The sequence below is a fragment of the Nyctibius grandis genome, chromosome 18 (genome assembly GCF_013368605.1).
Source record: "Nyctibius grandis isolate bNycGra1 chromosome 18, bNycGra1.pri, whole genome shotgun sequence".
Taxonomy (NCBI): domain Eukaryota; kingdom Metazoa; phylum Chordata; class Aves; order Nyctibiiformes; family Nyctibiidae; genus Nyctibius; species Nyctibius grandis.
In genome coordinates, this window is record NC_090675.1 from 3,843,066 (window position 1) to 3,867,564 (window position 24,499).

At 41.4% G+C, this 24,499-nt stretch overlaps 1 protein-coding gene across 4 annotated transcripts; it reads left to right on the plus strand.

The window, feature by feature from the left end:
* Positions 1 to 6,222: 6,222 nt before the first annotated feature.
* IFT22 (intraflagellar transport 22) lies at positions 6,223 to 9,875 on the plus strand. 4 transcript variants are annotated; one of them, XM_068415791.1, is made up of 5 exons: positions 6,223 to 6,281; positions 6,647 to 6,726; positions 6,857 to 6,946; positions 7,564 to 7,805; positions 8,741 to 9,875. In XM_068415791.1, exons 1-5 carry the CDS (start codon positions 6,243 to 6,245, stop codon positions 8,887 to 8,889), a joined length of 600 nt encoding a protein of 199 aa, XP_068271892.1. In that variant the 5' UTR covers positions 6,223 to 6,242; the 3' UTR covers positions 8,890 to 9,875. The 4 variants fall into 4 exon arrangements, with proteins under 4 accessions (XP_068271892.1, XP_068271893.1, XP_068271890.1 ...); XM_068415792.1 differs by having other exon boundaries at positions 7,603 to 7,805; XM_068415789.1 differs by having other exon boundaries at positions 6,229 to 6,281; positions 6,602 to 6,726.
* The last annotated feature ends 14,624 nt before the right edge of the window (positions 9,876 to 24,499 follow it).

Below are 24,499 nucleotides of genomic sequence, written 5' to 3' on the forward strand. Positions count from 1 at the left end.
AACCCAGCTCAAGACAACATCACTAGCCAAGCCAAAAGTAGAAGATTTAAGTTTTCAAATTATTGAAGAACAATAAATAACGAACCACTTAATACTACATGACCAACAACGTGTACTAAATAGGAATTCTTTTATAGTACTCAGTCTACTTCACTTTTTATATTTCCAAGAGCTTCCTCATGGTGTTTAAAATACATAGTACAACATGTTGCTTCTAACTCTACCCCTGCCTGCAGAAATGCAAGGATCTTCAGTTGCAACAGGTCTGCAGTGGCAGGCCACATTCAATCAAAGTGCCAGCCTCAAACATACGCGTGTTTGTAGCCAGAAGATATTAAGCAGGACCTTTCAAATGAGGAGTTTGCAAATGAGTCAAGCATTGGAAACTAATGCACTACTTTTCCCAGGTTTCAAAGGGAATCGAGGCAAAATTATCAAGGCTACAGATTTTTAAGTTGAGGGCGTAGAGTTAAGCATTCATCACTGTATCCAGGTCCCTAAGCAAAGGAGCAAGGATTTGAGATCTTGTTCCAGACTCCTCAAAACATACTCATTACTGGTATAAATCTGTTGTCTGTAATGGCATACCGCCAAGAGGTAATTGAGCCTTAAATGAAAATGAATGTGAGACATCTGAAAAGAGAGCTGATTTGGCCCAGGATGTTAGCAGAAACTTAATGCCTAGAAGTACTGCAGGGTTAAGGAACTCCCGTGTTTGGCCATAAACTCCAAAGTAACACATAAGTCAAATCAGAGGATGAAAATGAGAGAAAAGAAAATCTTCCTGTCAGTAGGATCTCCTCTCCTATAGGACCACACGGCAGTCCCTCTAAAGACAATACACGCTTTTTTGCTTGCTTTCTATGAAGCCATTGAGGGTCTGGCCTTGAGTGAATAAATAGATCAGACAATGTTAATTAATGCAGGCTCTTTCAGGGGTGCCAGACACCACAGCTGCCAGTAAGAAACAAAACTTACTTTGAAATTTTATGTTCAAACCAAAAAGCATACCGGTCTAATAGAAAAGGTTCCCTGAGCCCTTGTGAATCACAAATAAGAATTATCCTTTCATTGTCTTGTTTCAGTACCTTCTAGTCTACCACCTATGAAACCATTTTTACCAAACATAAAGAAAGGTTTTTTGCCCAGCCCAACAAGGCTGCCGTGCTCTCTCTAGGAGTAAAGGGTGCCCAACGCATCCCAGCACAATATTTCTCATTTTTCACCATCAGTCTGTATTTCTCTTTGACTGCACTCACAAACAGGTATTGAGAGCACCAAATATAAGAGGTCTGACTAATGATATGACTATATGCACAGTTTAATTCATTGTACATCTGCACCGTAGCCAAATGAAATGGTCCTATCCTTGTCCCACTTGGCCACATCCCCACTGGTCCTCATTACCTTCTTTCAGTTAGCACCAGGTTTTTGTGGAGTTATGCAGTGAACAGGGTCAGGGAGGTGATTTTTTTTTTTTTCCAGAGGCATCAGACTAGTTTTCAATTGAATCAGTTTCATCTAAACAGAAAATTGGAAGGACGCTAGACAGAGAGCTGAGGATGGGGATGGAGGCAATACTACTTCTTTGAGTGGGTGGTGATACAAGTTTATGTCATATGTAAAAGAGCATGCATCCACAGCATAAATTAAGGGTCCAGGCTCTATCAACAGGCAGTGAAGACTCTCCTAAATAGATGCTCCCAACGGGTAATTCAGAATACCTAAACCAGAAGCCTAAAATTAGACAGCATGAATATGACGAGACCATAATGTCTCAGTACTGTAATTCCCACAAAGAGTTGAGTCTCTATTTACAAATGCAAATGATCTGGGCTTCAGCAGAAATACTTTTGCTTAATCTTTTTTTCCATGGAAAAATTGAAACTTTCCCCTGTGGAGGGGAAAGAAGACCCTCTGAAGGGCTCTCCTCCTAACACAATAAACATCTGTGGGTTCTTTCCTCTCAAATGATATTTTTCTAGGGGTTCCCTCTCTGATGAATTAGCAGTCCCAGTAGATCATGGCAAACAATCCTGCATACCACATCTTAAGAAATGGTACTTCTTGGAACAGAGAGGTTTGGTCTGCCTTAACGCAGGCAAGTTAACACCACATTATCAAATGCACTGAGGTCACCAACCTCCATCAGATGATCTGCTTGATCCTTTTCAGACAAAAAAAAAAAAAAAGAAAAAGAAAAAAGCTTGGATTCCTTACAGAAATCTGAGTGCTCCAAGCTGGAAGCAGTAGGCCCGGCCACTCACAGCCCACCCACCTACAGATCAAGATGGACTGGAACAACCTCCTCCATGAGCCAGAAAAGTGAAGGGGGTTGGGAGGCGGGAGGAAGAGTTTCGTATTTCATCTACCACTTTTAATAGAAAACAGAAGATGGTGGGGGGTTGAAAGGAAAACGGCAAATCCCTGGAGATCCTAAGTGTTGGCCTTGCAAGTCAAAACTGTCAATCACACCGTGTCCCCTCCAACTCGTGCTTCTTGAAGGGAAGGGAAGAAAGGAGACAACGGACTGGCGTGTTTAGCCACTAGGTGTTACTCTTGCTCCACAGAACGTGATCAGACCAACTGCTTTAGCATAACCAAAACAACATCTATCAGAGACATCATCTGCAGCTGTACCTTAAGATTTAAACTGTAGGAACGAAATCCTACTTGTGGATTCACGTGTTGTGACTCAAAAATCACACTTTGGTGTGTTTTCTTGGGGGGGTCGTGGAGGTAGATTGCTGCTCCTTCTGTTTTGTTTATGCATCACTGCATAAATGGAGCAAGTCAAATTCATCCCTTGGGAACTTCCACTGACTTTGATAAAGGCACATAGGGCAAATTGGGCCGCTTAAGGTGTCACTGAGCTCATGTCCACTGGTCAGGAGAATACATTGGCTGCTGAGTTGTCTGCCTCCATGACTGGCCACAGCCTGCACTGTCACTTAGAGGTATTGTCATTAATCCTAGATCTGCTGTCAGCCAGGCGGGTTCCTCATGCAAGTAATTAAACCTTTCTCTGCTTTTGTTTCTCCATCTATAAAATGGAAATAAAGACCCTAATATCCTCTGGGAAGTACTTTGAGACCACAGATAAATCAGAGCTGTAGTCCTTGATGATCTGTCGGCATGGACCAAGCAACAGGTTTTGCATGAGCTTTTCCTATGGATTCCAGAATAGGTTTTCTGAGAGAGAAAGACTGAGCTGAGTGCTTACCCCTCCTTAGTAGCCACTGTTAGTGAATCAGACTTATGATAAAGAGCAGCGCTGTCAATGCACCTTAATGTCCTGTTCCCATTTGGTCCTTTTTCATAGCTCTAGCAAAACTTTATCCAGAGGACAGCCACACTTCATCCAAACCTTCATCACTTAATCAGCTAGGCTTTGAACCTCAGACAGGTATCCCTTCCCTAAGCTTCTTAAGCAACAAGCTTTGAGTTTACAACAATAATGATTTTCTCCTTACTTTTTAATAACAGGCTTCAGTGCACAAAAATAGGTGTTTCTTCCTTTCAGTTCTTGTATTCTATGCCTTGCCCCCAAATGAAGCAGTATAAACAGAAGATGCAATGCAGGTCTCCAGCTGCACCCACTGGAAAGCTGCTTCTGCACACACACAATAAATATCATGCAACGCACAATGAACAGGCCGAGCATTCATTCTCATGGTAAGTCTTGCCATGTGGTTGTACTTCTAACCAAGGCATTATTTTCACACACAAGATTTGAATGCTCTAGGGTATGTTTTCCAAAGTTTGGAAACATTGTTACAGTACATTAAACAAAGTACCAGTACTGAGCCACAAAATCTTATGAAGGATTTTTTGAGTTGTTTTCATAGGAAAATTTTTATATGCCACATTAAATGAAGTATAACGCAAACTTAAAATACTGTTCTCCGAAAGACTGAATGATTTGCAAGTGCTAAAGTGTTATCTGAAAGGTGACTGGCACTACATTTTACTACTGCTTCCACTAAAACCTGTGGGCCTCTAACTTGGAGGAAAGTCCTCTTATTTGCAATTCGGGCAACAAGCATCACATGCCTTGATACAGCAATCAATGTATCTCATAGCCCGAGTTCTCATAAGACATTTCTAGAGTGAAGAACAGTTTTATTGAAAAATTATTGAAATATTATTGATAGCCTGCAATTGCTTTTGGCTTTTGAAGGAAGAAGGAGGATCTGTCGATGGAGAATCATCTGGAAATGATCATTTATGCTTGCTACCAAAACATTATGGTGGAAAAACAGCCATGTAATAAATGCAAGTCTTATAGACCATTACCAGTATAGTCTGGAAGTAGTTCACTTACTGCTGGAGTTTTCTCTCTGCTGCAGTCTGACAAAGAGTTTTAAATAAGTGAAACAAAATGGCCTTGCTGATTTGTACTCACAGCAGACAATCTAACATCAGTAACTAACAGCACTTTACCCATATGCCTAAGGCAGATGCTGATAACATCAAATGTACTTGACTTACATGCCTTTGAAAACGTCACCCTGAGTGGCTTGGCAGCTTAAATCCCGATTTCCAAAGTGACTTAAAACCCTAAATCATGTGGATAAATCCAAAAATTGCAGCCTTAGTCAGCTGCACTCTCCTTACTCTTCAGTGGCTAATATAAACACACAAAGACCCTATCTGATACTTCATCTAAAAATTAATCCTAATTGTTTTCTGGGCAGCTGCACAAACAGCCAGTTTTATCCAGTTTCAGTTACCTCTTACTCTTTTGTTTTTCCCCTCTTCTGTGCTGCTGTCCACAATAGTACCCTTTCTAACACATTTATCTTCATGTGCCAGTGGCAGCTAATAACATGTATTTGTCCTAATTTCTTCTCTCTGGGTCACCCTTCCTGTCTTTTCTTTAGAAGTCAGTAATTCTGAAATGTGGAAAACAATACAGCTGCAGAAAGGATTACCTACAAGTTGTTTCCGGTTCATTGTGAATTTGGTCCTGAATCACACATGGATCTTCACAACCATAAAATACACATCCAGTTTGCTATGGCAGAATCAAATCCAGTGCTAGGTGCAACTACCATTTTTTCATTATCTTTGTCCCACCAACCTGAAAACAAAGGGTTTTCTGAAGTTTAAAATATTGTGTGAATGGTGTGATGCCACTGCCACACTGAACCATCCTAAACTATCCCTGTGTAAGGAGTAAAACAGCAAATAAGTCTGCAGTGTGAAGGAAAAGACTCTACCCTCTCAGTGAGAGCAGAGCAATTCTGGTTCACATTTATTAGTGGTACTAGTAATAAACATTTACATTATGGTAGCGCCTAGAGGCTCTATTTGAAAGGTTGTCTAAAACTGCTATTGTACCTGGGCACTAAACAGCTCTGAAGCAGCACATCTGTCTGCCAGATGTTTTTTCTTAGAAGCTGCAATTTTAAAAAGCCTCTTGCTTCCCCTAACAAGAAACTTCACGAGTTTGCTTCACTGTCCATTCAAGGAGAATCTGCAGTTAAAATCACAATGAAACTTTAGGCAAGAATAGCACTTCTCAAGCTAGTGAGGGACACGAGAGACGTGCACGAGCACAGCACGATTTTTAACTGTGTTTAGTATCTGATAACCTGACTCTTGCTTTCCGGAGGACAGAAAGGCCAAGGGGACACCTCTCCACCAAAACAGGATCCACTGCCAGTCTGGCCCGATGGACACACAGGCTGGGAGTCCCCTCAGGGCACACTGGTTGGGGTTTAAAGCCGTACAGGTCCTGCAAACACCCCTGTAGGCAGCGTACGGGAGCCCTGGGCTGGGACAGGGCCCGAGCCCGCCGCTGCCACACCGCCGGCTCCGTCAGGAGGGGCCCCGGGCAAACCAGGATACCTGAGAGGCCGCGTCCATCTCCCGCGCCACGGGCCCTGCTGTGTGTCAGGAGAGGGAGTGAAGCTGCCGCGGGAGGCTCGATTGAGCGGAGCGGGGACGGAGCGGGGCCGGAGTGGGGATCGAAGGGGAACCGAGCGGGGCCGGAGCGGGGATCGAAGGGGAACCGAGCGCGGCCGGAGCGAGCCCCGGGGGCTTCCCGCCGGCGGGCCGGGCGCGCGGGCGTGCTGCGCCCTCATGACGGGCGGGCGGCGGCCAGGCCCGCGCGCGCACCGCCCCCCGGCACGTGACGGCGGCAAGCCAATCGCAGCGCGCCTTCCCCAGTTCCCCCCCTCCCCGCGCGGCCGCGTTGCTCGGCAACGGGCGGGCTGGAGGCGCTGCCCAACCCCGCCATGCTGAAAGCCAAGGTGCTGCTGGTGGGGCCCCGCGAGGTGAGCGCGCCCCGGGCCCGCGGGCCCCTCCCCCGGCCGCCTCTCCCCCGCCGCCGTCCGTCTCCGCGGCCGTATTGACCTCCGCCCCGGCCCCTTGACAGCCCTCCCCAAGGCCCGCAGTGCCTGCGGCCTGCCTCGGGCGGGGCCCGCTGCGGCGCTGGCGGCATCGTCGTGCAGAGGATGCGGCTCTGGAGGCTGAGGGTGGGGTCCCTGGAGGCGGGAGGGAGGAGGGGGCAGGCTTGCATGCCCAGGGGCCTGAGCTGGAGGGAGAGCAGAGTGCTCGGATAAACACCGGGCTCTTCTCTTCGTTGTGGCTCTAGCACATTAAATTCCTGTGGGTGTTTTTCGCTCCCGCTTTCTGCCAGTCTGGAAAATCGGTGTTGGCAAACTTCGTTTCGGAGAGCATAGAAGGGATTGGCAGCTACAGCCCAACGCAAGGTGTAAGGTGAGCGGAACCTTGTGGTGTGCTGACTAAACCAAGCCCCTGACAATGGTGTGCCCCTCAGAAAGTCCAGCTTTCTGATTGTGGTGAGGTGTCGAACGATACCACATCATATATCTGCTCATTTTCACAGGATCCTGGAGTATGAGAAGCCGAACTTGAACAGTAACAGCAAGGGAGCTGGGTGTCGATTTGAGTTGTGGGATTGCAGTGGTGATCAAAAGTAAGCCAGCATGGTTGTTACTTCCTCCAGGTTACTTAATTCATAATAGTTCTGTTTACACAAAATATTCATACTTAAGGCCTAAAACCAATATTCTTTTTGAGATAAGGAATATTCCCACCTTTTTACCCCATTATATTTTTTATAGCTTTCTCCTATAAAGCACCTGATACTCTCTGCCATGATCCCAGCTGACACTGAACTTTGTTTTGCCTAAGGACTGAGTATAACAGTAAAGTCCATAGCTCCTAGAATGAAGTTATAGGTACACAAGACAGAGATCCACTCTGTAACTGCCTTTATCTCCTTGAAGTTACTATGTGAGTGGACTTCAAACAATGTATATATATGATTGAGGCCTTAATTTCCAAAAGATACAATTGAGAACTGAACAGATGTATTTTTAGGTAAAAAGTTTAAATAAGCATTTGACCAAATACTACATTGTCAGCAAATCATGGGACCAACTAACATAACAGATAAGTCAAAATATTTGGAATATGATAGATCACTGGCAAGATTACTAATGTTATAATAAAGAAAAAGTACTGAAATGTGTTCTTGAGGAGGGAAGAAGAAAACTTGAGGAAGTTTGAGTGCATGTTTCTGTTTTCCAGCTATCAATCTTACCATTTTCCATGCACCCGTTTTTCAAGGTTTGAAGCATGCTGGCCAGCTCTGATGAAGGACTCTCATGGTGTAATAATAATCTTCAATCCTGAGCTGCCCAGTCACCTGAAAGAAATTGAAATGTGGTACTCCTGTTTCGTGCAGCAGCAGCCACTGCCTGATAGTCAGTGCCTCCTAGTTGCACATCACAAGCCAGGCAGTGCGGGGGACACAGAAAATCTGTCCTTGGGTAAGAAGATGGAAGACTCGATCTGTAACTCAGAGTTTTTTATTGATCTATTTATCTTTAAAATTGTTCATACCTTATGGCTTGCATTTTTCATTTAAATCTGCTAATTAAAGAATATTAGAGTGCTCTGCAAAAATAGAAATAATGAATTTCAAATGTCATCTAGAAGGTGAGCAATATTCCTGTTTCACAAAAGGGAAAGTAAAGGCAAGATAAGTTTGAGTGACTTCTGTAAGGTCATGCAGTGAGTATGTAGCTGAGCCAGGAATTAGAACTCCTGATGTCTGTAGCCATATGTCATCATCACTAGTAATTTGTTTCTTACATTGAATTTCATCTTTTGTTAACTGACAATTTTGAGGCCATTTAAGCCTGCATTTTATCAATCAAAAGGAGCCCTTTGAAATAAAAGGATAATGATCTTCCTCCTAAAATTAGTAATAGGTACCTTATACACTGCAAAATTATTTGTGGCTGTTTATACAAATGAGAACACACACTCCCTCCAGGCAACCTGTTCCAGTGTTCAAACAAATACATAATTATTATAAGTATTAATATTTTAATACATATGTAACATAACAATATCATTCCATAATTTTAGAGTAATCAAAGAATGTCATATCACTTCAACAGTAAAATTGCCATTCGGCGCTGAATTGTTGGATTTTGCCTAACTGAATGTGAGACTAAAACCAGTGCTTCAAGCTTTAATAATAATGTTTGAAGAATTTAATCTAGCAACAAGTTGTATTTGTTTGTAATGCTAACAAGCTATGATGCATTTCTTCTTCACGTGTTATATGTTATCTGGGGTATCAATCATTGGTTACTACTGAATTCCAACTGACTTCAGCATGAGCTGTTCTATGACTTTGTGAATATTTCTTTTATAAAAGGAATATACCTAATTTTTTTTTTATTTTTCTTCAAAGCTCACCCGTTGAACAAGCTGAAACTAATACATTCCAACTTAGAAGAAGATCCTGAAGACGTTCGGATGGAATTTATGAAATACTTCAGAAGCATGATCACCTTAATTAATGAGAGCAGAGAGAGGGAAGAAATGTCAATTATCTCATAATGTTAAAAGAAATACTGAACAGGGAAGAAAAAGGATTATTTTTACTTTGTAAGCTACACTAGCCTGTGAACAGGTCCTCACGACGAGAATTTGCCAGCCTATAAACACTTCAGAAAAAATAATGCACAATTTATGACTTAACCAGAAAAAAAACAAGTGCTGACATCAGATGAACTGTGGTGCCAAGGAGATGGCTGCACAGCCAGGAATTTGAGTAACTGGCTGATTGGTTACTCAGCCATTGTAACCAATGCTGCCAGATTGGTTTCATTTGGCATCAGAGGTACAGGAAGATACTGTTTAATATGTTAGTGTGGACCAAAAGATAAAGGTATTGGTCATCTCTTCACTTCAGAATCCCTTTCTGTAGAGGTGCTAAGAGAAGAAAGCATGACAGAACGTAAGATTTGTGGAGTTCTGTTGAAGCATCTGAGAAAAGTGCTCATGCTAGCTGTGCTCCTGGAGAAGATATGCTTTTGGAAGTCAGTACAAACTGATTGGAATAGAGATCTGAGAAGCAGTCGTGGTGTGCAATCCACATTTTTATGTTCCAAGTTTTCCTTATCTTTCTGTCCAGCATCTGAAGAGAGCACATTTCATAGCTATTGCCTTGGCAAGACAGAGTAGGTTGCAGTCTTTCTCAGGCCTAGGTTTTTCTTCTATTCCAACAAAATATATGTGTTGTTGGGGACAATGTTTAGGTCTCTCTGGGAGAAAAAGAATTGAAATCTCAGTGTAGTGCAATACTTTGACCTACGTTGGGTGCTCCAATAGAGAAAAAGAAGTTCTGCGTTCTCCAGAGGAGGAAAAGCTCTTTCGAAACTTGTATTGCTGTTCCCCGTTGCATTGAAATAAGTGGTTTCATAGATAAATTACTTTCTGATTTGTTTGGTTTGCACTCATCCCTGTTCTTAGTGTGTTTTGCTGTGGAAGACATTTTTTTGTAACATGCAGTACTAAGGCAATAAAAACATTTTTAAAATGCATTCTTTTTGTTCCCAAAGGGAAAGTTAATTCTGGTTTTGTGGAACTCTTATATCAACTTGTTTAATTTTTAGGAAGGAAAACAGTGATAAATTTGTAGTACATTTCACACTAATTAGCCCCAACGTTTACAAAAACTTGTCACTGATCCAAATAGCTAAAGAAATGACAAATGAAAAACAGAAGCGTGTATCCATGCTGACACACACTTCTGTTTTTCAGAAGCTAATTTAAAGGAGAGAGGGACTGGGAGCAGGAACTGCAGAAATCCTTGAGAAGCATCCCATTTCACCTTGTGCTGCAGCTCACCTTGTGAAGTGTGAGATCAATGGCTTGTCAGAACTGTCTGACCCACAGCACTAAATTTCGTAGATTTTGTTTCATTGCATATTCGTGCCACGCAGCTGTATTTGAACTGCAGCCATTTTACAAGTATATTTGTTAAAACAGCCTTGTCCTCTCACCAACATTGTCTTTTAGTAAGCATCCCTTACAGAAACTATTTAATAAAACTGGAAATACTTGATCTATTTTAGTTCAAGACACTAATAAGAGTGAGAGCTGTTTGGGTTTTTCAGTGATCAAGGTTAATTAGTTTACTCTTTTTCCTACTTTCATAGTTTGGTCTTTTCTGAGTAATGAATAGCCTGTCCTTGTGTAAATATTCTGTTTTCCAAGATGACAAGAGATGCCTCAAAAATCTGCTCAGCTGTTTACACATCTTTCTACTGGCCTTCAAACAGCATGCAATCAGCCTCTTCACCCCAGTTGTGTTTTGTACTTCTTCAGGCATTTTCCTCTTTGATTGTTAAGCCCTTTTCACTTAAAACAAAGGCATGAGGTGAAAGATTAAAAGATTTTAGAACAGTTCCAAGTTGTAAAACTAATGGCTACAAATAACAAAACATACTGAGCTAGGCTCATACTTTAGAGAATTACTATTCCAATGGCATGCGCGTTTGCTCAGGTTGGTAACAGGTGTGTGGCACGTGAAGTTGTGTGCACACGCAAATAACCTGCACTGTTCGGTCCTTGGGTGCTTGGTGTGCTCACAGAATTTGCTGCCCCAGTTTCTTTTCATTGTCTGCTGGCTCCTATTCTGCCATTAAAGCTAAAAGCTCTGCTCGGTTCTGGGAGGAAAAGAGGGGGGTACTGAAAGAAAACATCAGTGAGAGGAAGGACACCAGGAAAGAAAAAAGCAAAATAAGCAGTAAGAGATGAAAAGAAAAGGTTGGAGGCAAATAGTGGGAGGTTGGCATTTCAACATCTACATTTTATTTATATGACTTTTGAAACAATCAGGCTTTATATGTTTGCAATCTGTGTCATAGGGTGGTCTATTGGAGGCAGTTATTGGAAAATTCACAGTCTAACTAGAGAAACAGTTTTTTACATGCTGCCTTAGATTATTTTTTCCTTGTTGCCAGCTGTGTGGTGCTGGAGCCAATTTTTAAAATATACTGCCTTAATAAATTCAGTTTTTCCCTACAGCAACATTGTGATACACACTGGTAAAGACTGGTGTGAAAACCACCAAATATTTTATTTAAAATGTAAACCAGTGTTTGGGTGATTCTAGGGTTGAAAAGTCAATGAACTTTCCTATTCACCACCTTGCTTCATATAAAATGTTAATCATTATCTTACTTTAAACTCAAAAAAAAGTATGTAAATTACAAGTTATCTATATACTGCAACACATTGTTCATTGGAGGAAAAAAATACTGTCAGACAGAACCAAAGACAGATCCCTAGACTTGACTTTATATCATCCAGAAAGGTCATAATATGTAATAAATGTGGAACATCATTCATAAAATCTGGCCAAGAGATTAATTTCTGTGACTGCTGAAGAACAGAATAAATGCATAGACCCACACAAAATGAATCCTTAGTATTGGAGAAGATACAGAGAAAGTATTTATTCAGAAGTATCATTTATTAATTATTTATGAACAGGTCAGCAGAAACACCCAGTTAGAAGAGGGGTATGAGAACGCCAGATGCTAGATGAACATATGTTACATCGCTGTCTCTGCCCTTTACAGCCTGCCTCTCCTGTCCTATCTGTAAGTCTGCAGAGCTTCAAACAAGGCAACATCACGGCGTTACTCACACTGGGGTGCGCAGTCCTGTTTGCTTGAAGCAATGTGGTTAATAAGTGACTGTTCTATGGCTCTGTCCATACTTCTGCTTGTGAGAACAACAAATTGCCCAGACAAGCGTAAAGGAAACTGGTAACATGAGGTAATCAGCCACGAGTTACACGGAAGTCAGTTGGCAAGCCACAGGTTTAACTAGGAGTAGGAACAATTTAGGAGCAGAAGATAAGAGCAAATTTGCAGCAAAAGCGCTCTATTTTACTCTTGCACACTGAGGACCTTACCATCATGGTTGGAAGTTTGGATGACCCTTCCAAGAAGCAGAAGGGAAGGCAGAGAACCAGTGAAGTCTGTTGATTCCTCCAAACAAATGTAGCCTTCTCTAGGTGTCCTCAGTCCCTTAGAGTGAACAGTTCATGTCCCCTTCTCATTCTGTCAGCAGCCGTGTACCCCCAAACCTCTGCTTTGTATGAACTGTGCACAAACTTGAAGTCTCCAAGTTCCTTGTCCCTTTTTGTGTTTTTTGTCCATACTGGAATTTAGTGGCTATTTGCTCCAGTGGCTTTTCTGTCATCACCTGCATTGTCATGATGGGTAACTGAGGCTGGAATCAGAGACATAGAACACTTTAAATATTAATTCATTCAAATACATTCAGCCTCCACACTGCAGAATCCAGAGACTCCAGGATACACCAACTGTTCAGTGAGAAAGGAACCTGTTACTTAAACAGAAGTTATTCAGGTGCAACATTATTTTGTCACTTGGCATTGAGTATTGATAATCCTGATAGCTTACATCGCTGTATTTATGATGTACAGAAATTATTTTCAAAGTCTTATTGCTGTATAGCTACAAAAAGCTTCATAGCTGTAGATGAGCTCTACTCAAGTTCACACTCATCGCCCACGAAAGCAGCTGGTACATCATTGCTTTGGATGGTTGACCTACCTGGACAAAGAGCATGGAAATTTGCTGGAGAGCAGTTCAGAATCAGAACAACTCTGCAGGGCTAGAAATGCAGAATTTTAAGACTTCAGGATCATACGTAGAAAGTTAATGGCTGTGACTATCTTGCAGACTGGTGACTCAAGACATTTAAGCTCTTCAATTATAAAACAGAGTTTGCTCAGGTTACCTCTTACAAGCTGTTTTCTGCACACGCAGACATTATGAAGCCAATAACTACTTGTGATGATGAAAACAGTTACAGGCACTGCAATCCAGATGCGTGGCTTCCAGGGTAAAAATCATACTTGTTTACAACCAAACTTTGGGAGTAGCAGCAAAGCCGAATGAAATACATTTGGACCTTACCAAAAAAATGCAGCTTTCCTTTCAAGTCATATATTTTGAAGGCCAGGCCTTTGGTCTCAGTTGGTCTCAGCAGTATTGTTCTAATGGACACAATAGACATAAACCCTCTGTTCCTATTTCTATTCTTGAACTGCCAAGTGACTATGAGGAAGTCACGTAGGCCACCACATTTAAGAGTGCCCATCCATGCTGTGTTTTTGCATGCTCAGTTTAAAATACGTAGGGTGCCGATGTGCAGACACTTAAGGAAGCAACTTCTAGAAGGTATCCAGGACCTCTTAAAATCAGACCTTAAATTACTCAACTTCTCAACAGGAGTACCTTGCTCTGCAGGACACTTGTGAATATTTCTTCTTACCACTTCCCCAGAAGTCTTCACTGGTGGAATACTTCAGTGGTGCAGCAAAGATTCCCCAAAAGACCAATACACCTTGTTGAGGAGTTGCCATTCCTGAGATGCTAGAAGCACTCTAACAGTAACTCACAGAGCTTTAGTCAGCGCTCCTCATGCACACACAGACGCTATTGCACTTGTGAATAAAAGATACCATATGCTACTACTCCAAGCAGTTCAGGGGGTTAATTCATGTGTGTGAAGCAGGCCCATTGTCAGTTCAGGTGTATATTTTTGCACTGATCCATCTTAAGTTATTTACTTAGGACAAGATCCCACCATGAGTGACTGAGGTTTACATAACTAGATACCTTGTAAAGGCGCCTCCTTAGAATTTGCTGAGAATTCATCCTCAGAAAATCAGTCCTCTTCACAAACAACAGTATCTGGAAACCTCTTACCTCTTGTAATCACCAGTCTGATGGAACTGGTTTTGTGCAAATGGTGTACAGGTTTGGTCCCCCATGCTCCAAAGACTACACTGAATCAGAAAAAGGCCACCTGAGTGGCTGAAGAAGAAACAATTTTATGAGAAGAGTTTGTTTTTTTCACTCTAGCAACATAGGGAGAGAGGGCACATGCTTGATTTCTGCAAATATATTACAAAGAAAGAAAATTGACTGTATTTGCCTCGACATAAGATAACAGGAGCAATCATCAGAGCAGGGATGCTGTTGCTGAAAGGCTGGACCATTCTGATTAAGTTACACAAACCTAAATATAAAGCACTCTCGTATCATCTGCTCCTTTTGCTTTTTTCCTCGCCCCACCTTGAATTTTTGGAGGAAATAATTTGACCTTGAATACAAGGTGACCTTATATTTAAGCTTTTTTTTTCCCTGAAAGAGACAAAAAGCAGGAGAAACCTAATATTCAGGCTCACATTCTATTTGTGTATAATCTAAACTAAAAGACATCTTTGGCACAATAATATATGTGAATAAACTAGTCATTAATAACTCTAGTCTGGAAATTGAAGGAGGTTTCTAACAGAGTGGGAAAAACCTGGCAGGTTTCAGAACGGTGCTTACTTAATAGTTTGTGATAGAGTGTCACTGGACTTGATCCTTTTAGTCCCCCTCTTGTTTTCATAAGAGGCGTATTTCTGTTTTATTCATGCAGGTATTTTTCATTTATGTAGGTATTTTCTACAGAGGTGACAGTAAACCAGAACATAAGCTCCAAACTTCCTTGAACTTTGAGATGCTTGGATTCTGATTCATACTCTCCGGCTGGAGATTAGTTGAAGACATTGGTTGTATTTATACATATGCAGAGGAAGTAAAGCCATTTTGTCAACTTGTAACAGAAGAAAGGTAACGCAAATTTTCTCACGTGAGTCTCACTTTAGAGAGTACTGTCTGAGGATGGGCACTGGGTTTTGCTTGCATAACTCACAGACAGGAACAAAAAAAAAAATTCCATATGTTTTGCTGAGTTCCATTGTCTCTTCCTTTGTAAGGAAAAGAAAGCCTATTTCTCTACTAGTTCCATGAAATCTATCTGAATCCTGGTAACATGTCTCTGAGAATTTGCTCAGAGGGAATAATAGAGCAGGGTACACCCTCCTTTGCTATGTTACTGTTCCATGAGTTCCAGACAAAGGCATTTATTGTGGTTTGGCAGCAGCCATCCAATTTCTAAAACCCTGGGACTGCATTGTTCTTTACTTGTCAAAAGTTGATTTAGTACCTACAGGCACTGATCGCAGGGTTCGTCTTTTTAGAAAGGATCTTCAGGCTTTCTAGACTGTTGGGGTCACCCCTCAAGACCACCTGGAGGAGTTGCACCAAAGTTGACTGTGAAGACCAGGCTCTCAAAGAAGCAAAAGCTCTGCCCTGCAATGAATATTCCAGGATTTTTATGCTGACCTAAGCTGAACAGTAATACTCCATAAACTGAGCAACCAACTGCTAGGCCCATAATAATAACTCTGAATCATTTAATAAAGATATATCTTAGCAAAAAATATTGTTAAGGCCCCAAAATTGTTTTGCTGTGTTTGGAATTCTAATAATGGTAGGCAGGTTTGACTGGAACTCCTAATGATACAAAGATCTTGCGATCCTACCTGTAGCTAAGATAGTGAGCCCGGGACCTAAACAAAGCTATCAGGAGGCCCTTCTTCTGCTCGGAATGGTGTATCTTTACTTTTAAAGTAGATCATTAAAAGTAATATCTAATGAAAACTCCATCTGTTTTCCATTGTGCATACACTTGGCCTTTTTTCCCCTAAGGTTGCATGAAGCTTTGCAGCCCACAGTGCTGACACCTTCACAACGTAATAGGATAAGCCAACCCTTGATGCAGTTCCTTTGTCCAGGGAAGTTAAATATTGGTTATATCTGGATCTATTAACATAAGGCTGAGCTTTTGGACCTTTAATTTCTTTCATATCCAGGAACTGAAGACAGATGTACAAATATGGTAGTGATGTAATAAATCTTAGGTCACACAGACCTGCACAGGTCTGAGTCTTCAGACCGTAAAGGTTATTTTACAAAGCATTAGCAATAAAAGCTAAAACTTGCCACTCCGTGCTCTCTTACCTACTCAGCTAAATGGGAATTTCTGTGTCGTGTTAAGACACAGGGTCTATGACACAAAGTTGGGCAGTTGTGATCCCTACAGACACTCCTACAGTTTTCTATATCATGAACCCACAGAAGCCAAACAGATACACATGCAGTTTCCATTACTAAATAATTCATTTGCCAGTCCCAGAAAAAACTAGTAGTATTAGATAGACAAACATTTTACGCTAAGTGCTGTTGAAGCCCAGTTTCCAATAGACTTGTGTCTTAAGGATTTACTCAAGCGTAGACTTTCTATCCTCTTAGAGGGGTCTTCCTCTCTTATTCTCTATACAGACATGGCTACCTATAGTAATGACTTTTTCAGGAATTTCATAACTTTGAGACTTCTCTCATTCTATCAGATGTGGCTGAAAATGGTCAATGGCTTAAGAAGGGATAGGAGAGAGAAACAAGCTGACACACAGGTAGACAGTATATTCTTATAGTCAGGCTAACAATCGAAGTATGAAGGTGGAATAACATGGCAAAGAGATCACTAACGGCACTTGTGTGGTGAGCAGGAATGTGTGTGTGCTTCTGTTCTGGTGATATGAGCATATGCTATGTGGCTGTGGATTGCTCTTTGCTACAGCATTTGTTAAAGTTTAATATTCCAAAAAAAACTGAAAGTCGGGACATTCATCCCCAACCATCTGCAGTTCCTGTTAGACTCTTGAGACTCCATCTGATTTCCTTTTTCTTTTACACCCAGACACCACTGGCCAACATCTACCATCCTGCCAGTTAAGACTTAGAAGACAAGTTCCAGGCCGTGTCTGGCTTCCTTTTGTCAGTGTCCTGAAAGGGGCCAGAAAACAGGAAAGATCCCTCCCAATCTTAACCTGCCAGGCATAGAGGAGATTCCTGGGTGATGGCTGCCTGCCACACACACCCTTGCAGACCCCTGGGACAAGGTGAGGCAGAGGAGGAAGGGGACCAATGTGGAAGATGATGAGTTTAGCCAGATTCCACTCCAGTTATCTTTGACTGCTGATATGTTTTTGTGGGGACCAGGATAAGCATTGTTCAGAAATCACTCACATCTAAAGAATCTGAAGCAGGCCTCTGCACCCAGCATCCAAGCATGGCTGCTTAGCACCAAGATGTGGCTCACTTCACAATACAGGCACTGGTTCCAGCTGACAAGGTCTCCTAAAGGAAAAGTTCCACTGCAAGAACAACCGCAGGCCCAAAATTTGGGTTTAAAATTTCCATTGCCATCTTTCTTGGGACCTTTCAGAGATCCAACTCAGATTCAAGGGCTTAATCTGCCATTATCAAATATAATGACAAAATCTGGCTACTTTGCAACAGAAGATAAGGGAGCCTTGACCTCTAGCTCTTGTTCTGTTTCCACATGATAGCTCCTCTTTAACCATAAAGAGATGCCACCTTTTACATTGGCACAAGTGAAGCTGAACACATCAAATTTTGTCTGATCTACTTCTTACCTTCTTGTCTCATCTTCTCCTTCTACCTCTTGAATTATTGCCCCCCCCCTCATGCTTTTCATTTTTAAATTAATTGTTCATTTACATTAAGCAAACTAAACTAACCTTGCAGAAGATTAAAAAGACAGTGAGAGTGACTTCCAGAGTTGTCGTACTTACAGGACTGTTCTCAAGATGCAAGCATAAAATTGAATCAGTGTCATTTTTCTTTACTCTTTGTAACTTAAATTCTAACAATCAAGGAGGTTTGAAAGAAGCAACTGTGATTTTTTTTAAGCTTTCTTAAATCCTGGTGATGTTTTGTAATAGCCATTTAACCATTTCTTAATATAGAGGAAGCACAAGTTACATTTCCAATGTAAAAAATAAGCAGTGTTTGAACGGATAGTGGGGTTATTAATCGGAGAGATGATGGTAAGGTCAATCAGAGGTGCTATGCAAGTAAAATGAATAAAATCAAGATGGACTTTTATTGTCACTGAGAAGAAAGTGAAAGAAAAGTTAGCTTTGCTGAAGGTACAGAACCCTGTTCATGTTTGTTTACAGGAGTTGGCCCCAAATAACTTTGGAACTGATTCATAATTCCCACTCAAATTTGACATTCTTGAGATACTTAACTCCTGCAAGCTTTGTGAAAGTAGACGGCCAAGTAAAGAAGACACATTTTTCATCCCTCATTGAAGAAACACGCTAAAATGAACTCAATCCCCATTAAACATCAGAGAATCCATGCCGAAATACAATCCAATATATAAATCCATAGGAAAAAAGATTTCCCTATTTGCAGAACTACTTGTATTGAATGAGATCACAGAGACATAACATCGGTATGACAGAATCTAATCACCACTCAACAAACATTTTGGAAACAAGTCAGCGACCACATCTGCTTCAACAGAACCAGAGCCTCATGTGACAGGAAGCTTATTAGAGACCCTGTCTCTCATTATTTTGTTTTTGCTTATAACTTCACAGCATATTGTAAAATAAAGCAGTTTCCTTCACAGACAGTTCAGAATGGAGAAAGAAATTGGGCCAGACATTCCAGATCCCGAAGAAATTGGTGCCTGTGGAGCTATGGATTTCTACCAGCAAAACATCTGGCACAAAATAACATTAAACATGAATAACTTGCTTCTCTTTCCTCTTACCGGTGGTGTGTGGCAAGAAGAACTCTACTGAAGTTTGCTGGATGTATCAAGCCTGAAAATAAGACAAAAGAGAAGAAAATCAGCCCTTTGAACATAGCAAGACATCTTAAAGGAATATAACTCAAAATATCTTATTTCCTTAATAGCATAAAATGTTACACTGTGAGACGTTTTTCTTGTCTACTACACATGAAACAGTTGCTTCACAATATTCTGAATGCAACTTAGGCATTCCCATTTGATGCTCTTTCATGGCTTCTGTCATAGCTCCAGGAGTCAGAGCCCCTGCACAGGTAAACTTGGGCGATTCGCAACACCACTCATCTGAAAATCTGCCCAGGAGTGGAGCCAAGTGGAGCTAAGTCCCAGGGAGGGTAATGGGAGTCCCGTGTGCTCTGCCCTTCTTAGCTGAAACACTTCCTAAAGTGAAAGGAGTTAATCTCAAACATCTCTAAATTAGGTGGTCCGTACGCATCAGCCCTTGATTCGCTTCTGCTGTCTCAGTTATTGAAGTGAAAAACACGTAAGCCTGCCCTTCCTCACCGTGCCCATCAGTGGCATGTGTTTTGGAAGACTAGGGCTGTGGATCTCTTAAGTAGGGGCACTTCCATCTGTTGTATGGCATCAGCCATACAACATGACAAGAGCTCCCATTTCCCCTTCTCACTCTTCAGCTCTGTAGGAGTTTTTCTTGCACATCAGGCAGGACTGGCAGTGGGATCTGTCAGTGCTGGGCAGTGGGATGCCGTTCACTTCCCCTGGCAGGAAGGTCTTGCACGGATGGATCCACACTAGGTCCCTGTCAGGGGCCGAGGGGTTTTATACAAAAACTCTCCAATAGGGCTACACTCTGCGGACACATCAGGCAATATCTTCCCTGATAGAAGTCTCTGGATAATGACTCCTTCTTTTCTCCTTCACCTTGAGGACAGATAAAAAGCCTTTCAGGGAGATCTTAAGTCAGTGCTGCCATTTCAACCCCACAGATGCCAAAGTGATTTTTATACTCTTTCTGCTCAACTAATTGCCAAGCCCCAACAAAGGGACTTTAATGGGTTGCACCAGGCAATAAACCATCCTCTGTTGGCTCTAGAAACAGGGAAGCAAGAGAGGGAATGTAAAGCTGGAACAAAGCATAGACCCAGAGCAGGTCCAAATACTTGCAGAAACTGATTTATCCAAAGATTTGATACCAGATGTTCTATTCAGACAACTTTAACAGAGCTCCATAGAACATTAAAAGCTTCTCATGTTTTCAGTATTCAAACCACTCCATCTGGGCTCTTCTGCCACAGGGCACAAAGAAAACACTGCTTAATATTAATCAAAGAAGTGAGTTCTGCTCCGCAAGTTCAATATAAAATGAGTAAGAGCAAACACATGCTAAGTTGTTCCTGGGAACGCTGAACACAACAGAGGAGCTGACTTGGATTACAGCATTTCTAAATTATGCCAGCCCAAAGTCTGATTTTAGGGAGGATATGTTAGTGATATGTTACAACAAACATTGTGCTAAACTGGAGCACTCTGCACCTTTGATTAATATATGTCCTGTTCGTAATATACCAAACATTCCTGTTTCCTTGTTTACCTAAAGTTTCAGCAGACTGTTGCACAACTACTGGTCCATGGAAAAGTTCCATGCTTTTTCTTGGACATCTACTTGGGTATCACTTCTTTGCAGATAATATTAATTTTTGCCTGTGCCTGCTTTTAGGCTCATGGACTCCTTGTTTTCCTATTAGTTCCTTCTCTCTAGCCCACCAAAAGCCTGTAGCCATACGTAATAAGAATAATTACTACTTATTGCACACTTCTGTGCAAAATCTTTTTCCAAATAATTTTCCTTCTTGAAATCCAGGACTACCTACATTTGTCAAGCAATACAAGACTGTTGAGACTGGGCAGTGGCAGCTGAAGTCACTTCTCCCTTATTTTCTCAGCTGCCAGTGGAACTTCCTAGCTTCTTTTTGCTGATTCCACGCTGCAAGGGGGAAGGATTACCGGATAAGAATCAGCCCAATTTTCTCTCTCTGCCGTAGGTCCTTCCCTTCATGTATTGAATTTGCATACTTTTCTTGACCAGCCCCATCTATTGCCACCTCCATTTCCTCCTGCTTGTGTCTTTTGCTCCCTCAATCGTCAATAACTCCAACTCAGAATACAGCTGTTCTTTAAAAGATGCAATCTTCCAGGTTGTCTCATGTCTTCGTGAAAGGTTGACAACTTTGCCAGTCTTCCCTTAGAAGTTCCTTCTATAACTGACTGTAGCCTCTTTTTATTTAGATCATCATTCACCCCGCCAGGTGTAGCTTGACTATGAGATGTGCAGATGCCTTTGTATCAACGCCATCGAGTTTTTCTGTATTTACTCTGATTAGACACTGGATGGTGCTCTTTGCACTTTCATGCCAGCAAAAGCCCTTCCAAAGCAAGCGAACTCCCTCTCACCACGAGAATTGTGAATTTCCCCAGGGTCAGATAGAGTTACATGTCTAAGCCTCTAAACCCTGTGGGAAGAGCATGTTTTGACTACACAGAATGTAGCTGAAGCTGCAGTGGAAGAAGCTCAGCTAGGTAAGGACAAATGCCAAATAACATGTCACTGCCTATTACACGCAAATCCACCAAGTAGTGGCTTTCACATTCCTCCTCAAATATTTTATTTGCTAATTGGTTCCTTATCAATGTTCCCCATAGCAACAAGAGAGATGTAAGTGGCATAAAGTGGGCTGAATGACATTATGTCTGCATGTAAATGTAACTCGGATTGTGCATGGAGGAGATGATCTGAAGGAGGTTAACAACGTAATGTGAAACCTCCTGTGGTCTCAGAGGAGAATGGAGATTCTTAATGGTGAAAATGGTGAAAGAGTAAGGCAGGAAAGCATATCTCAGCAGCAAACATTTTTGAGAGAATCAAACTGAGATTCTATAGAAAATGAGTTCATTTGATCTTTTTACCTGCTAAGAAATACTCATTTTACAACAGATGTTTGTCTTTAGCTATTTGTCAAAGATGGTCAGAAGCATCTTGATATTTTTAAAGGTGTGATGAATAAGCAGAGGAAAGAATATACTTTATGGCAAAAAAGCTACAGGGACATAGGAGATACATGTTCAGTTTTTTTCCCCACTATGCTGTCTTTTGTGTATCCCCAAGCAAATCAGGCTATCTCTCTGGGTCTTACCTTCCCAGCCTGTAAATCTGAGATCTCTTCTGGCTCTACTAAAAGGCTCTTTCTCCATTGAAAGGTGCCACAGAGGCACAAAATATTTTGTGTGTCTGCATCTAAGGGACACAGCTCAGGAAAAGGCACTCTAGTGAAACAAAGAGGCAAATAGGGAAACTACTGTAACATCTAGGAGAAATCAGGGAAAATAGGAAATAAAAGGATTCATAAGGATGGGATGGAATTGATGAGAAACAGTTGGACTATCTGGGTCTACCCACTGGCCTAAGATGTGTGATTTAAGCTTGTATTAACAAGTATTTGGGTTGGTTCACCTCTGGACATACAGGCATAGGCAGAGCCCCAGGAAAAGCTCAGGAATCACTGAAGAGTCCCACCTGGAGGAAGACCTCGAGCTATGCTTTTGGAACTTTGAGCAATCCTACCTGGATTAAACTGTTCAGAAGGGTGGGCTTGTTCAGCTGAAGGACTTGCAAAGATTTGGTGATCCTCTGAAATCCTATAGCATCTCTTCAGCTGCCTGGTCCATTGTTTACATAAAGACTGCTCAGTGTTCTTGGGTATCATGTTCTCCTAAATATCTCCGAAGACAGTTCTGAAAGAAACATACTGAGAGTTAACAGTGGTTAGATTAATAAAACAGTCCAAAATGAGCACTGCTCAGTTGAAGTCTTAACACTGAAATCTTTTGGCTACACCATTTAATACGACACACATGGGACAATGAATTTTATGGTACTTGCAACACGTCCCCCTTCTCTTGGCAAGAGGGCATTGCAATCATTAGAATTTATGGGATATCTGATCTGCTTATGCCTCAGAGGAAGAAAATGGGATAAATAGCCCAGTCCTGCAGATCTGACGTGACTCACCTTATTGATGTTAATGAACTGGTCTTCTCAAGATTAGGAAGTTGAATGCATGAGATGCTACTGCTAACACGGCCCGTTGTTTTGAAAATTACTACTATATGCAATATTTACATGCAAAACAGCCTCAAAAAGCAGAACCCCCTATTGTTATTTTAGGTTTTTTAAAGAAAAGTTTAATCTCATGAGCAGAGTGAAAAACAAGAGAGTTCTCTCTGGGGTCCCATTACCCTTGTTGTCCCTGGTGCTGGATGATGCTGGGCTTTGCTGGGTGAGGTCTGATGAATGTGAGAGCCTTGCTGGTGCCTGCTCTCCTCTATCATAAAATCCTGCTACAATAACAGAGTTGGCAGGAGGGACGGTGTGTGTCCACACTACTGCAACACAAAGTCCAACATCTCTACTTAAATCACTGATGAAGGCAGATGTGGATTAAGGTTAAACACTGCATGGCTAAGCACAATCCTACACTCCACTCTCTCTGCTTCACTGTGACAGGTCTCTCTAACACAAAAGCAGAGCAGGCTGTAGGGCCCTAGCAGTTTAAACCACTACGAGAACGTTTGCCAGAATATTTGCCAAACTCCTTTGCATCTTTCTCTGCATGTCTGTAGATAGATGCAGATAACTTTTTTAATACAGGTATAGTGAGTCTGAATGGGTTATGGCATATTTTCAGATCTTCCAGTGAAGAAGTCTGCAAGTACAAAGCAGTATTGGTTTTGTGTCTCCCTGCAATGACAATTCTAATGAAGTATTGCTGAACAAGGTTACCCAAAAGACTATGCTCTTAATGTGTCCTTTGTTATGCATACAGAATGAGTTTCTGATTCCTTCGTTATTTTGCAGTAAGCAAAATTGTTTAGTTTCATGGTACATCACAATATTCAATGAGATTGCCCCCTGGGAACCCAGAGAGCTTTCAAATCTTAATATAGACATCTTTCAAATGAGATCATTAATGTGCATATATCTAGATTTAAGGCCAATGCAAGCACTTCGATTTCTGCCTGCCAGATTTTCTTTTTTGGCTTCATTTGCTTCCCATTTATTCAAAGAACTGTACCACATGGAATCCTTTAAACAATGGATGGGATAACATAATTTTTCAATTGCTCTTGAAAAGGTTTTTAACCACATAAACTATTCCAGGGTTCGCTAAGAAGTTACCATTGCAAATAATGTAATTGTTCCAGACTGAATTCCTTGCATTCCAGAATAACTTTTGAAGCAAAGAGCATGACTGGTTTGGGACTTTTAACCAATCTCTTTATGGTAATACTTAGATGAATGTAAATTTTCTCCAAAAGCTTTGCATTAAAATGAAAAGACCTACAAACACTCAAATCTGCAGAACTTAATGCTAATGACCCATCAATCTCAACAAAAGGAAAATAAACATTTAAACATTAAGAAACTGTGAACACTTTTTTATCTTAAACAAATAAAGAAGTGAGAAAAACAGTAGACAAACTCTGGCAAACCTAGAAATACATGAAGCGCAAGCAATAAATTCTGGTTTTCCCCTTCTCTTTTCCTAGACGGACAAGTCTGTTACTTGCCTTTTGAATG